Source organism: Tachyglossus aculeatus, chromosome 3 (genome assembly GCF_015852505.1).
Source record: "Tachyglossus aculeatus isolate mTacAcu1 chromosome 3, mTacAcu1.pri, whole genome shotgun sequence".
In the NCBI taxonomy this organism is placed as follows: Eukaryota; Metazoa; Chordata; class Mammalia; order Monotremata; family Tachyglossidae; genus Tachyglossus; species Tachyglossus aculeatus.
In genome coordinates, this window is record NC_052068.1 from 1,434,626 (window position 1) to 1,459,755 (window position 25,130).

Sequence of the window (25,130 nt, forward strand, 5' to 3'; positions counted from 1 at the left end):
GCTTCTCCAACTTTTCCCTCCTACTCAATTCTCCTCCAATCTCCTCCTCCAACCTTCTCCCCCTTCTTCAGCCTCCTCCAACCTCCTCCAACTCTCTCCTCCTCCTCCAACTCTCTCCTCCCTCTCTATTCTCCTCCATCCTCCTCCTCTACCACCTCCTCCGGCCTCCTCCTTCTCCTCCAGCCTCCTCCTCTTCCTCCTTCAGACCCGTCCTTCTTCTCCTCCAGTCTCCCCTTCTCCTCCGGCCTCCTCCTTCTCCGGCGTCCTTTAGCTTCCTCCTCCTCCTCCAGTCGCTTCCTCTCCACCTCCAACCTCCTCTCCATCCTCCTCCTCCTGCAGCCTCCTCCACCTCCCACCTCCTGCGAGCAGCGGGACCATGGAAACCTGCAGTAAGGGCTCTGGGATCTTGGAGCAGCGATGGGGAGGAAGGGCAGGGAGGCCGATTGGGGACACGGAGGGCTGAGGGACGATGTGGGAGATGGAGGGGATGAGGGGTAGAGTGTGGAGGGGCGGGACAGGGAGCTGGAAAAGGAATGAGGCCGGGAGTGGAAGTGGGAAGAGGTTGGAGCGGGGCTCCGCTGAATTGGGGAACACCCGTTGGCGAGGCTGAGCAAGCAGCACTGTTAGCCCACTGTTGGGTAGGGACCGTCTCTATATGTTGCCAACTTGTACTTCCCAAGCGCTTAGTACAGTGCTCTGCACACAGTAAGCACTCAATAAATACGATTGATTGACTTATCATTAAACAGAGCTCAGGCCCGGCAGTCAGAAGGTCATGGGTTCTAATTCTAGCCCGTGAGCCCGCTGTCGGGTAGGGACCGTCTCTATATGTTGCCAACTTGGCCTTCCCAAGCGCTTAGTACAGTGCTGTGCGCACAGCACTCAATAAATACGATTGAATGAATAAATGAGTGAATTCCGACCCTGTCACGTGTCAGCTGTGTGACCTTGGACGAGTCACTTCCCTTCTCTGGGCCTCGGTTCCCTCATCTGTAAAACGGGGATTAAGACCGTGCGCCCCACGTGGGCCCACCTGATCACCTCGTCACCTCCCCAGCGCTTAGAACAGCGCTTTGCACATAGTAAGCGCTTAATAAATGCCATTATTATTATTATTATTAGGAGCGTGAACCCTCCGTGGGACAGGGACTGTGTCCGACCTGATTAACTTGAATCTGCCCTAGCGCTTAGAACAGTGCTTGGCACATAGTAAGCGCTTAAGTACCATAATTATTAATTATTATCTGCTCACCCTTCCCAAAATTACCCCGCTGTCCCAGATTGGAGCTTCGGTGGTAACAGAAAAACCCTCAGCGCCAAATCCCCCTCTCCCCACCTTCCCCTTTCACCACCACCCCCATTCAATCAATCAATCAATCGTATTTATTGAGCGCTTACTGTGTGCAGAGCACTGTACTAAGCGCTTGGGAAGTACAAGTTGGCAACATTCCTTCCCTCCCCATCCTTTCCACCTCAGAAAATCCTGCCAAACAGCTCGCAGGATGGTTTGATCCCAGGAATTCCACGAAAGCTCGTGGTGGGAATCGACGGTCCGCTCCTATACGCGGACAGTAAAATCTGGGTGCACTGTACTAAACGGCCGGGAAAGGGGATGGACGGAGCGTCCCGGCAGGAAGGACAGAGAGGCCTCAGTCCTTGAGGATCTGCCGACAGTGCTAGTGATTTATTGGGCGCCTCTCACCCTTTCCCTTCTCACCAACCGGGTTCCTGCTAGGGTCCAGAGCGCAACCGGGCAGGAGGCGGGCAGGGCTGCAGCACGTTATCATCATCATCGTCATCAATCGTATTTATTGAGCGCTTACTATGTGCAGAGCACTGTACTAAGCGCTTGGGAAGTACAAATTGGCAACATATAGAGACAGTCCCTACCCAACAGGGGGCTCACAGTCTAAAAGGGGAAGACAGAGAACAAAACCAAACATACTCACAAAATAAAATAAATAGAATAGATATGTACAAGTAAAATGAATAAATAAATAAATAGAGTAATAAATATGTACAAACATATATACATGTACAAACATATATACATATATGTTATAATAATAACCTTCCTTCCTCTCCCCCTCGTCCCCCTCTCCATCCCCCCATCTTACCTCCTTCCCTTCCCCAGAGCACCTGTATATATGTATATATGTTTGTACATATTTTTTACTCTATTTATTTATTTATTTTATTTGTACATATCTATTCTATTTATTTTATTTTGTTAGTATGTTTGGTTTTGTTCTCTGTCTCCCCCTTTTAGACTGTGAGCCCACTGTTGCGTAGGGACTGTCTCTATATGTTGCCAATTTGTACTTCCCAAGTGCTTAGTACAGTGCTGTGCACATAGTAAGCACTCAATAAATACGATTGATGATGATAATATAATAATAATGATGATGGCATTTGTTAAGCGCTTACTATGTGCAAAGCACTGTTCTAAGCGCTGGGGGGAATACAAGGTGATCAGGCTGTCCCATGTGGGGCTCACGGTCTTCATCCCTGCTTGACAGATGAGGGAACTGAGGCTCAGAGAAGTGAAGTGACTTATCCAAGGTCACACAGCAGACGCGTGGCGGAGCCGGGATTCGAACCCATGACCTCCGACTCCCAACCCCGGGCTCTACGCACTGAGCCACGCTGCTTCTCAGTTGCACGTGCGGTCCTGGCCCGGGTTAGCCAGCCCCGGGTTGAATCGCGACTAGACCCCAGGCCTTCTGATTCCCAGATCCGTGCCGTTCCCCTGGGTCTCCCGCGGGATTCCCAATCGCTTAGTACAGTGCTCTGCACACAGTAAGCGCTCAATAAATACGATTGATTGATTGATTGATCTCCTCGGGAGAAGTCCAACAGAAGGAGCTAAACGCGTTCCCCGGCCACGCGGATCCTGCGCCCCAAATCAACCCCAAAAGAAAAGTTTCTAAAGCGAGCCTTTCAGTCTATCCATCAATCCATCAGTGGCATGTACTGAGCGCTTAAAATGTGCAGAGCACTGTCATAAGCACCCGGGAGAGGAAAATACAACAGAGTTGATAGCTGCTTTTCCTGCCCACAAGAAGCTTTTCTGTTTGAGGAGAGGCTCGTGCGCATTATGAAAAGATGCACAGTCAGTCGTGTTTATTGAGAGCCCTTACTGTGTGCAGATCACTGTACTAAGCGCTTAGGAGAGTACAGTATAACAATAAAAATATGTGTTGTTTTGTTGTCCGTCTCCCCCTTCTAGACTGTGATCCCGCTGGTGGGTAGGGACCGTCTCTATATGTTGCCAACTTGGACTTCCCAAGCGCTTAGTACAGTGCTCTGCACACAGTAAGCGCTCAATAAGTACGATTGAATGAATGAATTAATATGTTTGGACAGATTTATTACTCTATTTTACTTGTTCATATTTACTATTCTATTTATTTTATTTTGTTAATATGTGTTGTTTTGTTGTCTGTCTCCCCCTTTTAGACTGTGAGCCCGCTGTTGGGTAGGGACCGTCTCTATATGTTGCCCACTTGTACTTCCCAAGCGCTTAGTACAGTGCTCTGCACACAGTAAGCGCTCAATAAATACGATTGAATGAATGAATATGTTTGGACAGATTTATTACCCTATTTCACTTGTTCATATTTACTATTCTATTTATTTTATTTTGTTAGTATGTGTTGTTTTGTTGTCTGTCTCCCCCTTCTAGACTGTGAGCCCGCTGTTGGGTAGGGACCGTCTCTATGTGTTGCCAACTTGGACTTCCCAAGCGCTTAGTACAGTGCTCTGCGCACAGTAAGCGCTCAATAAATACGACTGAATGAATGAATGAATATGTTTAGACAGATTTATTTCTCTATTTTGCTTGTTCATATTTACTATTCTATTTATTTTATTTTGTGAATATGTGTTGTTTCATTGTCTGTCTCCCCCTTCTAGACTGTGAGCCTGCTGTTGGGTGGGTACCGTCTCTATATGTCACTAACTTGTACTTCCCAAGCGTTTAGTACAGTGCTCTGCACACAGTAAGCGCTCAATAAATACGATTGAATGAATGAATGAATGAATAAAAACACACATTCCCTGTCCTCAAGGAGCTTTTCTGTCTGAGGAGAGGCTCATGCGCATTATGAAAGGATGCACAGGCGGTCAATCGTATTTACTGAGCCCTTACTGTGTGCAGATCACCATACTAAGTGCTTAGGAAAGTACAATATAATAATAAAAACACACATTCCCTTACGTCAAGGAGCCTACAATCTAGAGGAGGAGATGGACATTAATAAAAATAAATAAATGACAGATATGGACACAAGTGCTTGGGGCTAGGGGAGGAATGAATAAATGGAGCAAGTCAGGATGACGCAGAACAGCGTGGGAGAAGAGGAAAGGAGGGCTTAGACAGGAAAGGCCTCTTGGAGGAGATAATAATAATAACAATAATAATAATGACATTTATTAAGCGCTTCCTATGTGCAAAGCACTGTTCTGAGCACTGGGGATGTTACAAGGTGATCAGGTTGTCCCCCTGGGGGCTCACAATCTTAATCCCCGTTTTACAGATGAGGGAACTGAGGCACGGAGAAGTGAAGTGACTTGCCCAAAGTCACCCAGCTGACAATTGGCAGAGCCGGGATTTGAACCCACGACCTCTGACTCCAAAGCCCGGGCTCTTTCCACTGAGCCCCTCTGCTTCTCCTTGGAGAATGGAGGTGGGCTTTCAATCAATCAATCGTTTTGATTGATTTCAATAAGGCTTTGAAGCGGGGGAAAGTCATTGTATGGGAATACATATTGTCTGCACAGGGAAAAGAAAGAAAGCGTTGAAATGATTTCCCCCCCTTTCTCTGCTTAGAGTTCATAAATCTGCTTCCCGTTTTGTCATTTTGGCTCAAAACTCGTCAACGGACATGGAAAATCAATCAATCATTCAATCAGTCGTATTTATTGAGCGCTTACTGTGTGCAGAGCACTGGACTAAGCGCTTGGGAAGTACAAGTTGGCGACATAGAGAGACGGTCCCTACCCAACAGTGGGCTCACAGTCTAGAAGGGGGAGACAGAGAACAAAACCAAACATATTAACAAAATAAAATAAATAGAATAGATAATAAGCAGTGAGGATGGCCCTGGCCTGAATAGTCAGCCAATCAATTAGCGCAATTGCATTTATGGAGCATTTACTGTGTGCGGAGCACTGTACTAAGCACTTGGGAGAGTACAATACAACAACAGACACATTCCCTGCCCACAGTTGTGAGAGATCAGGCACACGACTGGATCAGTCATTCATTCATTCATTCATTCAATCGTATTTATTGAGCACTTACTGTGTGCAGAGCACTGGACTAAGCGCTTGGGAAGTACAAGTCGGCAACACATAGAGACAGTCCCTACCCAACAGCGGGCTCACAGTCTAAAAGGGGGAGACAGACAACAAAACAACACATATTAACAAACTAAAATAGAGTAGTAAATATGTCCAAGTGAAATAGAGTAATAAATCTGTCCAAACATATTCATTCATTCATTCAGTCGTATTTATTGAGCGCTTACTGTGTGCAGAGCCCCTTCCTTCCTCTCCCCCTCGTCCCCCTCTCCATCCCCCCATCTTACCTCCTTCCCTTCCCCACAGCGCCTGTATATATGTATATATGGTTGTACATATTTATTACTCTATTTATTTATTTATTTATTTTACTTGTACATTTCTATCCTATTTATTTTATTTTGTTGGTATGTTTGGTTCTGTTCTCTGTCTCCCCCTTTTAGACTGTGAGCCCACTGTTGGGTAGGGACCGTCTCTATGTGTTGCCAATTTGTACTTCCCAAGCGCTTAGTACAGTGCTCTGCCCATAGTATGCGCTCAATAAATACGATTGATTGATTGATTGCAGGGCACTGGACTAAGCGCTTGGGAAGTCCAAGTTGGCAACATGAAGAGACAGTCCCTACCCAACAGTGGGCTCACAGTCTAAAAGGGGGAGACAGAGAACAAAACCAAACATACTAACAAAATAAAATAAATAGAAGTCTCCCATTGTTGCATTGGGCAGTGATTGTCCAAAGTCACACAGCTGACAATTGGTGGAGCCAGGATTCGAACCCATGACCTCTGACTCCAAAGCCGTGCTCTTTCCACTGAGCCACGCTGCTTCTCAGTATGCTATGCCATACTAGCTTCTGCTACCCTCTTCTCATGGCCATTCTTTCACCCTCCAGCTGAGAAGAAGCTTCCATGGTAAGAGAGGTTGGCTGGGATATCAATCAATCGATCAATCAATCAATCAATCATATTTATTGAGCGCTTACTGTGTGCAGAGCACTGGACTAAGCGCTTGGGAAGTCCAAGTTGGCAACATCTAGAGACGGTCCCTACCCAACAGCGGGCTCACATTCTAGAAGGGGGAGACAGAGAACAAAACCAAACATATTAACAAAATAAAATAAACAGAATAAATATGTACAAATAAAATAGAGTAATAAGTACATACAAACGAAAGAGCCCGGGCTTTGGAGTCAGGGGTCAGGGGTTCAGATCTCGGCTCGGCCAATTGTCAGCTGTGTGACTTTGGGCAAGTCACTTCACTGCTCTGGGCCTCAGTTACCTCATCTGGAAAATGGGGATTAAGACTGTGAGCCCCCCGTGAGACAACCTGATCACCTTGTAACCTCCCCAGCGCTTAGAACAGTGCTTTGCACATAGTACGCACTTAATAAATGCCATTATTATTATTATTATTATTATATACAAGCGCTGTGGGAAGGGGAAGGAGGTAAGGCGGGGAGGGATGGGGAGGAGGGGGAAAGGAAGGAGGGGGCTCAGTCTGGGACTTCCCTAGCGCGTCACTTCCCTGGGCCTCAGTTCCCTCATCTGTCAAATGGGGATGAAGACTGTGAGCCCCCTGTGGGACAACCTGATCACCTTGTCACCTCCCCAGCGCTTAGAACAGTGCTTTGCACATAGTAAGCGCTTAATAAATGCCATTATTATTATTATTATTATTATTATTATTATTATTGTTATATAGAGATGGTCCCTATCCAACAGCGGGCTCACAGTCTAGAAGGGGGAGACAGACAACAAAACAAAACATATTAACAAAATAAAATAAATAGAAGAAATATGTACAAATAAAATAGAGTAATAAATACATACAAACATATATACAGGCGCTGTGGGGAGGGGAAGGAGGTAAGGCGGGGAGGGATGGGGAGGAGGGGGAAAGGAAGGAGGGGGCTCAGTCTGGGATTTCCCAAGCGCATCACTTCTCTGGGCCTCAATTCCCTCATCTGTAAAATGGGGATGAAGACTGTGAACCCCCTGTGGGACAACGTGATCACCTTGTCACCTCCCCAGCTGAACAGTGCTTTGCACATAGTAAGTGCTTAATAAATGCCATTATTATTATTGTTATTATATAGAGATGGTCCCTACCCAACAGCGGGCTCACAATCAATCAATCAATCAATCGTATTTATTGAGCGCTTACTATGTGCAGAGCACTGTACTAAGCGCTTGGGAAGTACAGATTGGCATCACGTAGAGACAGTCCCTACCCAACAGTGGGCTCACAGTCTAAAAGGTGGGCTCACAGTCTAGAAGAGGGAGACAGACAACAAAACAAAACATATTAACAAAATAAAATAAATAGAATAAATATGTACAAATAAAATAGAGTAATAAATACATACAAACATATATACAGGCGCTGTGGGGAGGGGAAGGAGGTAAGGCGGGGGGGGATGGGGAGGGGGCTTAGTCTGGGATTTCCCAAGCGCGTCACTTCTCTGGGCCTCAGTTCCCTCATCTGTAAATTGGGGATGAAGACTGTGAGCCTCCCATGGGCCAACCTGATCACCTTGTAACCTCCCCAGTGCTTACAACGGTGCTTTGCACATAGTAAGCGCTTAATAAATGCCATTATTATTATTATTATTATTATTATTATTATTCTCATCTGTAAAATGGGGATTAAGACGGAGAGCCCCCCGTGGGGCCACCTGATCACCTTGTAACCTCCCCAGCACTTAGAACGGTGCTTTGCACATAGTAAGCGCTTAATAAATGCCATTATTATTATTATTATTATTCTCATCTGTAAAATGGGGATTAAGACTGTGAGGCCCCCATGGGGCCACCTGATCACCTTGTAACCTTCCTAGCACTTAGAACGGTGCTTTGCACATAGTAAGTGCTTAATGAATGCCATCATTATTATTATTATCATTATTCTCATCTGTAAAATGGGGATTAAGACTGTGAGGCCCCCGTGGGACCACCTGATCAATCAATCAATCGTATTTATTGAGCGCTGACTGTGTGCAGAGCACTGTACTAAGCACTTGGGATGTCCAAGTTGGCAACATATAGAGACAGTCCCTACCCAACAGCGGGCTCCCAGTCTAGAAGGGGGAGACAGACAACAAAACCAAACATACTAACAAACTAAAATAAATAGAATAGAAATGTACAAGTAAAATAAATAAATAAATAGAGTAATAAATATGTACAAACATATATACATATATACAGGTGCTGTGGGGATCACCTTGTAGCCTCCCCAGCGCTTAGAACAGTGCTTTGCACATAGTAAGGACTTAATAAATGCCATCATTATTATTTTTAAAGCCTATGATGAGGTGTTCCTGATTCTGATCATTTGGGGAGGGAATAACTTGAGGAGAAGGGAGAGGAGGTTGATGAGGGGGTTGGAGGGAGGCAAATTAGGACATGAGGGAATTACTATTCTGTTTATGTTGTTAATGCTGTGCATCTAGCTTTATTTCTATTTATTCTGATGACACCTGTCCACATGTTTTATTTTGTTTTATTTTATCCAACAGTGGGCTCACAGTCTAGAAGACTCAATAAGTACGATTGAATGAATGAATGAATATGTTTGGACAGATTTATTACTCTATTTTATTTATTACTCTATTTTGTACAGTGCTCTGCACATAGTAAGCGCTCAATAAATACGATTGATTGATATTTTACTTGCTCATATTTATTATTCTATTTATTTTATTTTGTTAATATGTGTTGTCTCGTTGTCTGCCTCCCCCTTCTAGACTGTGAGCCCTCTTTTGGGTTGGGACCGTCTCTATATGTTGCCGACTTGGACGTCCCAAGCGCTTAGTCCAGTGCCCTGCACACAGTAAGCGCTCAATAAATACGATCGAATGAATGAATAAATGCCATTATTATGATTATTGTTATGATTGTTATTTCTTTTGCAGGTTCCCCGGCGCTCCCGAAGCCGAGGCCTCCAGTTGTGGGCGAGGTGAACCACCACAGCATCGAGCTGTGCTGGGAGGCCGAGCGGCCGGCCCAGAGGAGCGGGCCCCAGGAGCGGTGGCTGCGCTTCTCCGTCGAAGAGGAGGACGTCAAGAGGCACACTTTTGGTATCATATATACGTAGGTGCGCTGCCCGCTACTCTTCCTCTGGGCCGCGGGCCCAGCCGGCCGCTCTGGTGCCGGACTCAATCAATCAATCAAAATAAAATACGTAGAATAGTAAATACGTCCAAGTAAAATAGAGTAATAAATCTGTCCAAACGCATTCATTCAATCGTACATATTGAGCGCTTACTGTGTGCGGAGCACCGGACTAAGCGCGTGGGAAGGCCAAGTTGGCAACATCTAGAGCCGGTCCCTACCCAACAGCGGGCTCACGGTCTAGAAGGGGGGGGACAAGAGAACAAAACATATTAACAAAATAAAATCAATAGAATAGATATGTACAAGTAAAATCAATCAATCGTATTTATTGAGCACTTACTGCGTGCAGAGCACCGAACTAAGCGCTTGGGAAGGCCAAGTTGGCAACATCTAGAGCCGGTCCCTACCCAACAGCGGGCTCACAGTCTAGAAGCGGGGGGACAGAGAACAAAACAAAACATATTAACAAAATAAAATCAATAGAATAGGTATGTACCAGTAAAATCAATCAATCAATCAATCAATCGTATTTATTGAGCACTTACTGTGTGCAGAGCACCGTCCTAAGCGCTTGGGAAGTCCAAGTTGGCAACATCTAGAGCCGGTCCCTACCCAACAGCGGGCTCACAGTCTAGAAGGGGGGGACAGACAACAAAACAAAACATATTAACAAAATAAAATCAATAGAATAGATATGTACAAGTAAAATCAATCAATCGATCGTATTGAGCGCTTACTGTGTGCAGAGCACTGTACTAAGCGCTTGGGAAGTCCAAGTTGGCAACATCTAGAGCCGGTCCCTACCCAACAGTGGGCTCACAGACTAGAAGGGAGGGACAGAGAACAAAACAAAACATATTAACAAAATAAAATCAATAGAATAGATATGTACAAGTACAATCAATCAATCGATCGTATTGAGCGCTTACTGTGTGCAGAGCACTGTACTAAGCGCTTGGGAAGTCCAAGTTGGCAACATCTAGAGCCGGTCCCTACCCAACAGCGGGTTCACAGACTAGAAGGGAGGGACAGAGAACAAAACAAAACATATTAACAAAATAAAATCAATAGAATAGATATGTACAAGTAAAATCAATCAATCGATCGTATTGAGTGCTTACTGTGTGCAGAGCACTGTACTAAGCGCTTGGGAAGTCCAAGTTGGCAACATCTAGAGCCGGTCCCTACCCAACAGTGGGCAGACTAGAAGGGAGGGACAGAGAACAAAACAAAACATATTAACAAAATAAAATCAATAGAATAGATATGTACAAGTAAAATCAATCAATCGATCGTATTTATTGAGCGCTTACTGTGTGCAGAGCACTTGTACTAAGCGCTTGGGAAGTCCAAGTTGGCAACATCTAGAGACGGTCCCTACCCAACAGTGGGCTCATAGTCTAGAAGGGGGAGACAGAGAACAAAACCAAACATATTAACAGAATAAAATAAATAGAATAAATATGTACAAGTAAAATAAATAGAGTAATAATAATAATAACAATAATAATGGCTTTTGTTAAGCGCTTACTATATGCAAAGCACTGTGGGGCGGGGGGAGACACAAGGTGATCAGGTTGTCCCACGTGGGGCTCACAGACTTAATCCCCATTTTCAAGATGAGGTAACTGAGGCCCAGAGAAGCGAAGTGACTTGCCCAAAGTCACACGGCTGACAAGTGGCGGAGATGGGATTAGAACCCATGACCTCTGGCTCCCAAGCCCGGGCTCTTTCCACTGACCCATGCTGCTCTATAAGCAAGGCAAGAAGCGGCATGGTGTAGTGTTTAGAGCCCAGGCTGGGAATCAGAAGGTCACGATCAATCAATCAATCAATCGTATTTATTGAGCGCTTACTGTGTGCAGAGCACTGGACTAAGCGCTTGGGAAGCCCAAGTTGGCAACATCTAGAGACGGTCCCTACCCAACAGCGGGCTCACAGTCTAGAAGGGGGAGACAGACAACAAAACAAAGCATATTAACAAAATAAAATAGATAGGATAGATATGTACAAGTAAAATCAATCAATAAATAGAGGCAGCCCCTCAAAATCCCGGGCATATGTCTGAGGTGACCGGTCGGACACCAGGCCTCTGTCCAAGCAGGCTGCTGTAACGCTGGGCTTGTATCAATCAATCAATCAATCGTATTTATTGAGCGCTTACTGTGTGCAGAGCACTGTACTAAGCGCTTGGGAAGTACAAGTTGGCAACAAATAGAGACGGTCCCTACCCAACAGCGGGCTCACGGTCTAAAAGGCTTGTATCCGGCTTGAATCCGAGCCGGCTGCTTGGATAATAATGATGATGGCATTTATTAAGCGCTCACTATGTGCCAAGCACTGTTCTAAGCGCTGGGGAGGTTACGAGGTGATCAGGTTGTCCCACGGGGCTCACAGTCTTAATAATAATAATTATAGTAATAATGATGATGGCATTTGTTAAGCACAGTCTTATGTTCCAACTTGTACTTCCCAAGCGCTTAGTACAGTGCTCTGCACACAGTAAGCGCCCAATAAATACGATTGATTGATTGATTAATAATAATAATAATAATAATGATGATGATGGCATTTGTTAAGCGCTTACTATGTGCCAAGCACTGTTCTAGGCTCTGGGGAGGTTACGAGGTGATCAGGTTGTCCCACGGGGGGCTCACAGTCTTAATAATAATAATAATGATGATGATGGCATTTGTTAAGCGCTCGCTATGTGCCAAGCACTGTTCTAAGCTCTGGGGAGGTTATAAGGTGATCACGTTGTTCCACGGGGGCTCACAGTCTTAATATTATTATTATTATTATTGTTAATAATAATAATAATGATAATGGCATTTGTTAAGCGCTTACTATGTGCCAAGCACTGTTCTAAGCTCTGGGGAGGTTACGAGGTGATCAGGTTGTCCCACGGGGGGCTCACAGTCTTAATAATAATTAATAATAATAATAATGATGATGATGGCATTTGTTAAGCACTTACTATGTGCACAGCACTATTCTAAGCTCTGAGGTTACAAGGTGATCAGGTTGTCCCACAGGGGGCTCACAGTCAATAATAATAATAATAATAATGATGATGGCATTTATTAAGCACTTACTATGTGCGTAGCACTGTTCTAAGCTCTGGGGAGGTTACGAGGTGATCAGGTTGTCCCACGGGGGGCTCACAGTCTTAATAATAATAATAATAATGATAATGATGATGATGGCATTTGTTAAGCGCTTACTATGTGCCAAGCACTGTTCTAAGCTCTGGGGAGGTTATGAAGTGATCAGGTTGTCCCATGGGGGGCTCACAGTCTTAATAATAGTGATAATAATAATAATAATAATAATAATAATAATAATGGCATTTGTTAAGCGCTTACTATGTGCAAAGCACTGTTCTAAGCTCTGAGGTTACAAGGTGATCAGGTTGTCCCACGGGGGCTCACAGTCAATAATAATAATAATAACAACAACAATAATAATAATAATAATAATGATGGCATTTATTAAGCACTTACTATGTGCGTAGCACTGTTCTAAGCTCTGGGGAGGTTATGAGGTGATCAGGTTGTCCCACAGGGGGCTCACAGTCTTAATAATAATAATAATAATAATAATAATAATGATGGCATTTATTAAGCGCTTACTATGTGCATAGCACTGTTCTAGGCTCTGGGGAGATTACGAGGTGATCAGGTTGTCCCACAGGGGGCTCACAGTCTTAATAATAATAATAATAATGGCATTTATTAAGCGCTTACTATGTGCAAAGCACTGTTCTAAGCACTGTGGAGGTTACAAGGTGATCAGGTTGTCCCACGGGAAGCTCACAGTCTTCATCCCCATTTTCCAGATGAGGGAACTGGGGCCCAGAGAAGTGAAGTGACTTGCCCAAAGTCACACAGCTGACAATTGGTGGAGCCGGGATTTGAACCCAGGACCTCTGACTCCAAAGCCCGGGCTGTTTCCACTGAGCCAGGCTATAGGCACCGAGTACAGTGCTCTGCACACAGGAGACATCCAGTACAGTGCTCACGTGGCTAAGTGGAAAGAGCCCGGGCTTGGGAGTCAGAGGACATGGGTTCTAATTCCGCTCTGCCACTTATCTGCTGTGTAACCTTGGGCAAGTCACTTAACTTCTCTGGGCCTCAGTTACCTTATCTGTAAAATGGGGATGAAGACTGTGAGCCCCACGTGGGACAACCTGTTCACCTTGTATCTACCGCAGCGCTTAGAACAGGGCTTCGCACATAGTAAGCGCTTAACAAATACCATTGTTGCTTTTTATTTTTTGTTGAGAAGCAGCGTGGCTTAGTGGAAAGAGCCCGGGCTTGGGAGTCAGAGGACGTGGGTTCTAATCCCGCTCTGCCATTTATCTGCTGTGTGACCTTGGGCAAGTCACTTAACTTCTCTGTGCTTCAGTGACCTCATCTGTAAAATGGGGATTAAGACTGTGAGCCCCACGTGGGACAACCTGATCACCTTGTGATAATAATAATAATAATATTGGCATTTATTAAGCGCTTACTATGTGCAAAGCACTGTTCTAAGCGCTGGGGAGGTCCCATGGGGGGGCTCACAGTCTTCACCCCCATTTTACAGATGAGGGAACTGAGGCCCAGAGAAGTTAAGTGACTTACCCAAAGTCACACAGCCAATTGGCGGAGCCGGGATTTGAACCCATGACCTCTGACTCCAAAGCCCGGGCTCTTTCCCACTGAGCCACGCTGCTTGTAACCTCCCCCAGCGCTTAGAACAGTGCTTCGCGCATAGTAGCAGCCCGTTGTTGGGTAGGGACCGTCTGTATATGTTGCCGACTTGGACTTCCCAAGCGCTTAGTCCAGTGCTCTGCACACAGTAAGCGCTCAATAAATACGATTGAATGAATGAATGAATGAATGAGCCCACTGTTGGGTAGGGACTTTATATGTTGCCAACTTGTACTTCCCAAGCGCTTAGTACAGTGCTCTGCACACAGGAAGCGCTCAATAAATACGATTGATTGATTGAATGAACAAATGCCATTATTATTATTATTATTATTATTATTATTATTATTATTATTCCCTGGTATAGCTTTCTAAGTGAAGTTGGTGCAGAGTACATCACTCTACCCACAGACCGATCATGCTACTTCGTAGGGAGCAGTGTGGCCCAGTGGAAAGACCTTGGGCTTGGGAGTCAGAGGACTCGAGTTCTAATCCTACCTCCAACACCGGCCTGCTGTGTGACTCCTGGCAAGCCACTTCACTTCTCTGTGCCTCGGTTCCCTCATCCGTAAAAGAGAAGCAGCGTGGCTCAGTGGAAAGAGCCAGGGCTTTGGAGTCAGAGATCGTGGGTTCGAATCCCAGCTCCGCCACATGCCTGCTGTTCATTCATTCAATCGTATTTATTGGGCGCTTACTGTGTGCAGAGCACTGTACTGAGCGCTTGGGAAGTCCAAGTTGGCAACATAGAGAGACGGTCCCTACCCAACAGTGGGCTCATTGTAACCTTGGGCAAGTCACTTAACTTCTCAGAGAAGCAGCGTGGCTCGGTGGAAAGAGCCTGGGCTTTGGAGTCAGAGGTCGTGCGTTCAAATCCTGGCTCCGCCAACTGTCAGCTGTGTGACTTTGGGCAACTCATGTAACTTCTCAGTGCCTCAGTTACCTCATCTGTAAAATGGGGATTAAAACTGTGAGCCCTCCGTGGGACAACGTGATCACCTTGTAACTTCCCCAGCGCTTAGAACAGTGCTTTGCACATAGTAAGCGCTTAACAAATACCATCAGTATTATTACTATTCTCTGAGCCTCAGTGACCTCATCTGGAAAATGGGGATGAAGACTGTGAGCCCCCCGTGGGACAACCTGATCACCTTGTAACTTCCCCAGCGCTTAGAGCAGTGCTTTGCGCATAGTAAGCGCTTAACAAATACCATTAGTATTATTACTATTCTCTGAGCCTCAGTGACCTCATCTGGAAAATGGGGATGAAGACTGTGAGCCCCACGAGGGACAACCTGATCACCTTGTATTCCCCCCCATTCATTCATTCATTCAATCATTTATTGAGCGCTTACTGTGTGCAGAGCACTGTACTAAGCGCTTGGGAAGTACAAGTTGGCAACATATAGAGACAGTCCCTACCCAACAGTGGGCTCACAGCTCTTAGAACAGTGATTTGCACCTAGTGAGCGCTTAAAAATGCCGTCATTATTATTATTATTAAAAGGGAATTCAGACTGGGGGCTCCATGTGAAAAATGGACCATGTCCAACCGGATTGGCTTGTATCTGCCCCAGCGCTTAGTACAGTGCTCTGCACATAGTAAGCGCTCAATAAATACGATTGATGATGATGATGATGGCAAGGAGTGAGAGCTTAGCAAATATCCTAAAAAAGTCCCCATCCCACACTGAGCCCTGAGTTTAAGGGGGAGGGAAAGCAGAGTTTGAGAACAGATAATAATAATAATAATAATAATAATAATGATAATAATAATGGCATTTATTAAGCGCTTACTATGTGCAAAGCACTGTTCTAAGCGCTGGGGAGGGGACAAGGTGATCAGGTTGTCCCGGGGGGGGCTCACAGTCTTCATCCCCATTTTACAGATGAGGGAACCAAGGCCCAGAGAAGTGAAGTGACTTGCCCAAAGTCACCCAGCTGACAATTGGCGGAGCCGGGATTTGAACCCAGGACCTCTGACTCCAAAGCCCGGGCTCTTTCCACTGAGCCACGCTGCTTCTCAGATGAGGAAGCTAGGGCAGAGAGAAGGGAAGTGACCTACCCAAGGTGACACAACAGGCAGTAAAGCTTGAGAAAGGAATAATAATCATCACTGTGGTGTTCATTAAGCGCTTACTATGTGTCAAGCGCTGTAGTTAGTGCTGGAGTAGAGAAGCCGCGTGGCTCAATCAATCAATCAATCAATCAATCAATCAATCGTATTTATTGAGCACTTACTGTGTGTAGAGCACTGTACTAAGCTCTTGGGAAGTCCAAGTTGGCAACACATAGAGACGGTCCCTACCCTACAGCGGGCTCACAGTCGAGAAGTGGGAGACGGAGAACTAAACCAAACATATTAACAAAATAAAATAAATAGAATAGATATGCAAAAGTAAAATAAACACATAAATAAGTAAAATAAATGAATGAGTAAAATCAATAAATAAGTTAAATCAATAAATAGCAAAGTAAATAAATAAGTAAAATAAATACATAAAATGAATAAATAGTAAAACGAACAAATAAGTAAAATAAATAAATAAGTAAAATAAATAAATACATAAAATAAATAAATACGTAAAATAAATAAATACGTAGAATAAATAAAGTAAAATAAATAAATAGTGAAATAAATAAATACATAAAATGAATAAATAAATAGTAAAATAAATAAATAATTGAGTAAAATAAATAAATACATATTTATTGGAATAAATAAACGGAAAGATCCCAGGCTTTGGAGTTAGGGGTCATGGGTTTGAATCCCTGCTCTGCCAACTGTCAGCTGTGTGACTTTGGGCAAGTCAGTTCGCTTCTCTGTGCCTCAGTTCCCTCATCTGTAAAATGGGGATGAAGACTGGGAGCCTCCCGTGGGACAACCTGATCACCTTGTCACCTCCCCAGTGCTTAGATCAGTGCTTCGCACATAGTAAGTGCTTAATAAATGCCATCATTATTATTCTCTGGGCCTCAGTTCCCTCATCCATAAAATGGGGATGAAGACTGTGAGCCCCCCATGGGACAACCTGATCACCTTGTCACCTCCCCAGTGCTTAGATCAGTGCTTTGCACATAGTAAGCGCTTAATAAATGCCATCATTATTATTCTCTGGGCCTCAGTTCCCTCATCTGTAAAATGGGGATGGAGACCGTGAGCCCCACGAGGGACAACCTGATCACCTTGTAACCTCCCCAGCGTTTAGAACAGTGCTTTGCACATAGTAAGCGCTTAATAAATGCCATTATTATTATTATTATTACTACAAGATAATCAGGTTTCTCATGGGGCTCACAATCTAAGTTGGAGGGAGACCAGGCATTGGATACCCATTTGGCAGGTGAGGGAACTGAGGCCCAGGGAAGGGAAGTGACTTTCCCAAGGTCACCCAGCAGACAAATGGCAGAGCCAGGATTCGAACCCAGGTCCTCTGACTCCCAAGCCCGGGCTCTTTCCACTGGGCCACACTGCTTCCCTGGAATAGGGAGCATGAAAGAAGGGTTTGCCAAATAAATGCAGCCTCTAACTGGTTGTTGGCACTCAGTCCAGTGCTCTGCACAAAGTAAGCGCTCAGTAGGAGCAGCAGCGTGGTTCATTCATTCATTCAATCGTATTTATTGAGCACTTACTGTGTGCAGAGCACTGTACTAAGCGCTCGGGAAGTACAAGTTGGCAGCATATAGAGATTCATTCATTCATTCAATCATATTTATTGAGGGCTTACTGTGTGCAGAGCACTGTACTAAGCGCTTGGGAAGTACAAGTTGGAAACATATAGAGATTCATTCATTCATTCAATCGTATTTATTGAGCGCTTACTGTGTGCAGAGCACTGTACTAAGCGCTTGGGACATACAAATCGGCAACAGATAGAGACGGTACCTACCCAACAACGGGTTCGCATGGACAGAGCACAGTCCTGGGAATCAGAAGGTCATGGGTTCTAATCCCGGCTCCGCCACTTCTCTGCTGTGTGACCTCGGGCAAGTCACTTCACTTCTCTGGGCCTCAGTTCCTTCATTTGTAAAAAATGAGAAGCAGCGTGGCTCAGTGGAAAGAGCCCGGGCTTTGGAGTCAGAGGTCATGCGGTCAAATCCCGGCTCTGCCAATTGTCAGCTGTGTGACTTTGGGCAAGTCACTTCACTTCTCTGGGCCTCAGTTCCCTCATCTGGAAAATGGGGATTAAGACTGTGAGCCCCCCGTGGGACAACCTGATCACCTTGTAACCTCCCCAGCGCTTAGAACAGTGCTTTGCACATAGTAAGTGCTTAATAAATGCCATCATTATTATCATTATTATTATGATTATGATTATTATTGTTATTGTAACCTACCCAGTGCTTAGAACAGTGCATTGCACATAGTAAGCGCTTAATACTGATGATGGCATTTATTAAGTGCTTACTGTGTGCACTCTTCTAAGCACTGGGGAGGTTACAATAACAAAAATAAATAAATACGATTGATATTGATTGATTGATTACTCTATTTTATTTGTACATATTTATTCTATTTATTTTATTTTATTTTGTTAATATGTTCTGTTTCGTTGTCCGTCTCCCCCTTCTAGACTGTGAGCCCGCCGTTGGGTAGGGTCCGGCTCTAGATGTCGCCGACTTGGACTTCCCAAGCGCTTAGCCCAGTGCTCTGCACACAGTAAGCGCTCAAGAAATACAATTGATTGGTTGATTGATTACTCTATTTTATTTGGACATATTTATTCTATTTATTTTATTTTGTTAACATGTTCTGTTTCGTTGTCCGTCTCCCCCTTCTAGACTGTGAGCCCGCTGTTGAGTAGGGCCCGGCTCTAGATGTTGCCGACTTGGACTTCCCAAGCGCTTAGCCCAGTGCTCGTCACACAGTAAGCGCTCAATAAATACGATTGATTGATTGATTACTCTATTTATTTTGTTTGTACATATTTATTCTATTTATTGTATTTTATTTTGTTAATATGTTCTGTTTCGTTCTCCGTCTCCCCCTTCTAGACTGTGAGCCCGCTGTTGAGTAGGGCCCGGCTCTAGATGTTGCCGACTTGGACTTCCCAAGCGCTTAGCCCAGTGCTCGGCACACAGTAAGCGCTCAATAAATATGATTGATTGATTGATTGATTACTCTATTTATTTTGTTTGTACATATTTATTCTATTTATTTTATTTTATTTTGTTAATATGTTCTGTTTCGTTGTCCGTCTCCCCCTTCTAGACTGTGAGCCCGCCGTGGGTAGGGCCCGGCTCTAGATGTCGCCGACTTGGACTTCCCAAGCGCTTAGTCCAGTGCTCTGCACACAGTAAGCGCTCAATAAATACGATTGATTGATTGATTACTCTATTTTATTTGGACATATTTATTTTATTTTGTTAATATGTTCTGTTTTGTTCTCCTTCTCCCCCTTCTAGACTGTGAGCCCGCCGTTGGGTAGGGACCGGCTCTAGATGTGGCCGACTTGGACTTCCCAGGCGCTTAGCCCAGTGCTCGCCACACAGTAAGCGCTCAATAAGTAGGACCGGATGGACGAATGAACGCGTGCCCTCTCTGTCCCTGGCAGGGGGTATGCCACTCAGCACATCGTCAAGGGCCTGGAGCCCCGGACCCTCTATCGATTCCGGCTGAAGGTGACCAGCCCCACCGGAGAGTCCGAATACAGTCCGGTAGTCGCCGTCTCCACCACCAGTGAGTGTCCACCCCAGCCCAGCGGGCCCCTTCCCCACCCCATCTTGAGACCCCAATCAGTCAATCATATTTATTGAGCGCTTACTGTGTGCGGAGCACTGGACTAAGCGCTTGGGACGTCCCAGAAACCTGAGGTGCCCAAAGGGCACCAACCCCCGTGTAGCGCTGAGCTGCTACTTGGGAAATGCCAGGTTCGATAATAATAATCATAACGATGGCATTTATTAAGCGCTTACGATGTGCAAAGCACTGTTCTAAGCGCTGGGGAGGTGACAGGGTGATCAGGTTGTGGCTTACAGTCTTCACCCCCATTTTACAGATGAGAATAATAATAATGATGGCATTTATTAAGCACTTACTATGTGCAAAGCACTGTTCTAAGTGCTGGGGAGGTGACAAGGTGATCAGGTTGTCCCGGGGGGCGCTTACAGTCTTCATCCCCATTTTACAGAGGAGAATAATAATAATAATGATGATGGCATTTGTTAAGCGCTTACTATGTGCAAAGCACTGTTCTAAGCGCTGGGGAGGTGACAAGGTGATCAGGTTGTCCTGGGGGGGCTCACAGTCTTCATTCCCACTTGACAGATGAGGGAACTGAGGCACAGAGAAGTGAAGTGACTTGCCCAAAGGCTGGGGAGGTTACAAGGTGATCAGGTTGTCCCACGGGGGGCTAACAGTCTTCATCCCCATTTGACAGATGAGATAACTGAGGCCCAGAGAAGTCAAGTGACTTGTCCAAATAACAATAATAATAGTGATGGCATTTATTAAGCGCTTACTATATGCAAAGCACTGTTCTAAGCGCTGGGGAGGTTACAAGGTGATCAGATTGTCCCAGGGGGTGCTCACAGTCTTCATGCCCATTTGACAGATGAGGTCACTGAGGCACAGAGAAGTCAAGTGACTTGCCCAAATAATAATAATAATAATGATGGCATTTATTAAGCGCTTACTGTATGGAAAGTACTGTTCTAAGCGCTAGGGAGGTTACAAGGTGATCAGGTTGTCCCCGGGGGGACCTCACAGTCTTCATCCCCATTTGACAGATGAGGTCACCGAGGCCCAGAGAAGTCAAGTGACTTTCCCAAATAATAATAATAATGATGATGGCATTTATTAAGCGCTTACTATATGCAAAGCACTGTTCTAAGCGCTGGGGAGGTTACAAGGGGATCAGGTTGTCCCATGGGGGCTCACAGTCTTCATCCCCATTTGACAGATGAGGTCACCGAGGCCCAGAGAAGTCAAGTGACTTGCCCAAATAATAATAATAATAGCATTTATTAAGGGCTTACTATATGCAAAGCACTGTTCTAAGCGCTGGGGAGGTGACAAGGGGATCAGGTTGTCCCATGGGGGGCTCACAGTCTTCATCCCCATTTTCCAGGTGAGGTAACTGAGTCCCAGAGAAGTGAAGTGACTTGCCCAAAGTCACCCAGCTGGCAATTGGTGGAGCCGGGATTTGAACCCATGACCTCTGACTCCAAAGCCCGGGCTCTTTCTATTGAGCCAAGCTGCTTCTCAATCACACCCTTCAATTCATTTCATCCTATTTATTGAATGCTTACCCCATGCAGAGCACTGTACTAAGCGCTTGGGAGAGTACACGCCAGCACGGACAATCTATACAACAGAAGCAGCGTGGCTCAGTGGAAAGAGCCCGGGCTTTGGAGTCAGAGGTCATGGGGTCATCATCATCATCATCAATCGTATTTATTGAGCGCTTACTATGTGCAGAGCACTGTACTAAGCGCTTGGGAAGTACAAATTGGCAACATATAGAGACAGTCCCTACCCAACAGTGGGCTCGCAGTCTAAAAGGGGGAGACAGAGAACAAAACCAAACATACTAACAAAATAAAATAAATAATCCCGGCTCTGCCAGTTGTCAGCTGGATGACTTTGGGCTAGTCACTTAACTTCTCTGGGCCTCAGTTACCTCCTCTGTAAAATGGGGATGAAGACTGGGAGCCCCCCGTGGGACAACCTGATCACCTTGTAACCTCCCCAGCGCTTAGAATGGTGCTTTGCACATAGTAAGCGCTTAATAAATGCCATTATTATTATTATTATTCTCTGGGCCTCAGTTGTCTCATCTATAAAATGGGGATGAAGACTGTGAGCCCCCCGTGGGACAACCTGATCACCTTGGAACCTCCCCAGAGCTTACAACAGTGCTTTGCACATTTCCCCCTCCCCGTCTCCCCGGCCTTACCTCCTTCCCCTCCCCACAGCACCTATATAGATGTGTATATGTTTGTACATACTTATTACTCAATTTTACTTGTACATATTTATTCTATTAGTTTATTTTGTTAATATGTTCTGTTTTGTCGTCTGTCTCCCCCTTCTAGACTGTGAGCCCGCTGTTGGGTAGGGACCGTCTCTAGATGTTGCCAACTTGTACTATCCAAGTGCTTAGTACAGTGCTCTGCACACAGTAAGCACTCAATAAATACGATTGAATGAATGAATGAATATATATACATAATATAATATACATATGTTTGTGCATTTTTATTACTCTTTACTATTTATTACTCATATTTATTACTCCATTTTACTTGTACATATTTATTCTATTCTACTTATTCCTCTTTACTATTTATTACTCATATTTATCACTCTATTTTACTTGTATAAAATTCATTCTATTCTATTTTTTACATATTTATTACTCATATTTATTACTATATTTATTTATTTATTTCACATACATATTTATTTTATTTTGTTAATATGTGTTGTTTTGTTATCTATCGCCCCCTTCTAGACTGTGAGCCCACTGTTGGGTAGGGACCGTCTCTGTATGTTGCTAACTTGTACTTCCCAAGCGCTTAGTACAGTGCTCTGCACACAGTAAGCGCTCAATAAATGTGATTGAATGAATGAATATATATACATAATATAATATATATATGTTTGTATTATTTTGTTAATATGTTTTGTTTTGGTCTCTGTCTCTGCCTTCTAGACTGTGAGCCCACTGTTGGGTAGGGACCGTCTCTATATGTTGCCAACTTGAACTTCCCAAGCGCTTAGTACAGTTCTCTGCACACAGTAAGCGCTCAATAAATATGATTGAAAGAATAAATATATATGTAATATATATATGTTTGTACATATTTATTACTCTTTACTATTTATTACTCATATTTATTACTCTATTTTACTTGTACATATTTATTCTATTCTATTTATTACTCTTTACATAGTTATTACTCATAATTTTTACTCTATTTATTTATTTATTTTACTTGTACATATTTATTTTATTTTGTTAATATGTTTTGTTTTGTTGTCTGTCGCCCCCTTCTAGACTGTGAGCCCACTGTTGGGTAGGGACCGTCTCTAGATGTTGCCAACTTGGACTTCCCAAGCTCTTAGTACAGTGCTGTGCACACAAGAAGCGCTCAATAAATACGAATGAATGAATGAATGAATACACTGTAACAACATAACGGACACATTCCCTGACCGCGTCGAGCTTACAGTCTAGAGGGGAAGACAGGCATTAGTAGAAATAAATGAATTACAGTGTTCATTCATTCAATCATATTTATTGAGCGCTTACTGTGTGCAGAGCACTGTACTAAGCGCTTGGGAAGCACAAGTCGGCAACATATAGAGACGGTCCCTACCTAACGACGGGCTCAGAAAACTCCTGGGGGAACCTTAGTGTAGAGGACTTCATTCATTCAATCATATTTATTGAGCACTTACTGTGTGCAGAGCACTGTACTAAGCGCTTGGGAAGTACAAGTCGGCAACATATAGAGATGGTCCGTACCCAACGATGGGCTCACAAAGCTCCTGGGGGAACCCTAGTGTAGAGGACTTCATTCATTCATTCAGTCATATTTATTGAGCGCTTACTGTGTGCAGAGCACTGTACTAAGCGCTTGAGAAGTACAAGTTGGCAACGTATAGAGACAGACCCTATCCAACGACGGGCTCACAAAGCTCCTGCGTGAACCCTAGTGTAGAGGACTTTGTTCATTCATTCAGTCGTATTTATTGAGCGCTTACTGTGTGCAGAGCACTGTACTAAGCGCTTGGGAAGTACAAGTCGGCAACATATAGAGACGGTCCCTACCTAACGACGGGCTCACAACGCTCCTGGGTGAACCCTAGTGAAGAGGACTTCGTTCATTCATTCAGTTGTATTTATTGAGCACTTACTGTGTGCAGAGCACTGTACTAAGCACTTGGGAAGTACAAGTCGGCAACATCTAGAGCCGGTCCCTACCCAACAGCGGGTTCGCAGTCCAGAAGGGGGAGACGGAGAATGAAGCAGAACATATTAACAAAATAAAATAAATAGAATAAATATGTCCAAATAAAATAACTCATTAAATAGAGTAATAAATCCATACAAACATATATACAGGTGCTGTGGGGAGGGGAAGGAGGTAAGGCGGGGGGGATGGGGAGTGGGGGGCATCAGCATCAGCATTCTGATGCCTGCTGTCCAATCAGTCAATCCTCCAGTGGTATTTATTATTATTACTACTAATAATAATAATGGTACTTGCTAGGCGCTTACTATGTGCCAAGCACCAGTCTATGTACTAGGGTCGATACAAATTAATAGTAACAATGATGGCATTTATTAAGCCACCTGCGAGCCTAGGCTGTGAGCCCACTGTTGGGTAGGGACTGTCTCTATATGTTGCCAACTTGGACTTCCCAAGCGCGTAGTCCAGTGCTGTGCACACAGTAAGCGCTCAATGAATACGATTGATTTATTAAGCCACCTGCGAGCCTAGACTGTGAGCCCACTGTCGGGTAGGGACCGTCTCTATACGTTGCCGACTAGGACTTCCCACGCGCTTAGTACAGTGCTCTGCACACAGTAAGCGCTCAATAAATACGATTGAATGAGTGAGTGAATGAATAGTAAGAAATCCAGGGTGGCTCAGTAGAAGGAGCCCGGGCTTTGGAGTCAGAGGTCATGGGTTCGAATCCCGGCTCCCCCACAAGTCTGCTTTGTGACCTTGGGCAAGTCACTTAACTTCTCTGAGCCTCAGTTCCCTCCTCTGTAAAAATGGGGATGAAGACTGTGAGCCCCACGTGGGACAACTTGATCACATTGTATCCCCCCCAGTGCTTAGAACAGTGCTTTGCACATAGTAAGCGCTTAACAAATGCCATTATTATTATTATTATTATTATTATTAAAAGTCAACAGCAAGGAGTTTCTGTTGGATACGGAGGCAGATGGGCCACCACTGGAAGTTCTTGAGGAGTCGGGAAACGTGGACTGAATGGCTTTTTAGGAAATGATCCAGGCAGCAGAGTGAAGTATGGATTGGAGTGAGCTCGTTGTGGGCAGG

General features: G+C 44.6%; 1 protein-coding gene across 1 annotated transcript in view; it reads left to right on the plus strand.

Annotated features, from left to right (window-relative positions):
- Window positions 1–300: 300 nt before the first annotated feature.
- The window catches only part of FANK1 (fibronectin type III and ankyrin repeat domains 1), a 56,312-nt gene continuing 31,482 nt past the window's right edge, over window positions 301–25,130 (plus strand). Inside the window, exons 1-3 of the mRNA XM_038744166.1 lie at window positions 301–389; window positions 9,219–9,396; window positions 19,667–19,791. Of these exons, the coding sequence (XP_038600094.1) occupies window positions 377–389; window positions 9,219–9,396; window positions 19,667–19,791 (316 nt within the window). The 5' untranslated portion in view covers window positions 301–376. The remainder of the gene's footprint in view (window positions 390–9,218; window positions 9,397–19,666; window positions 19,792–25,130) is intronic.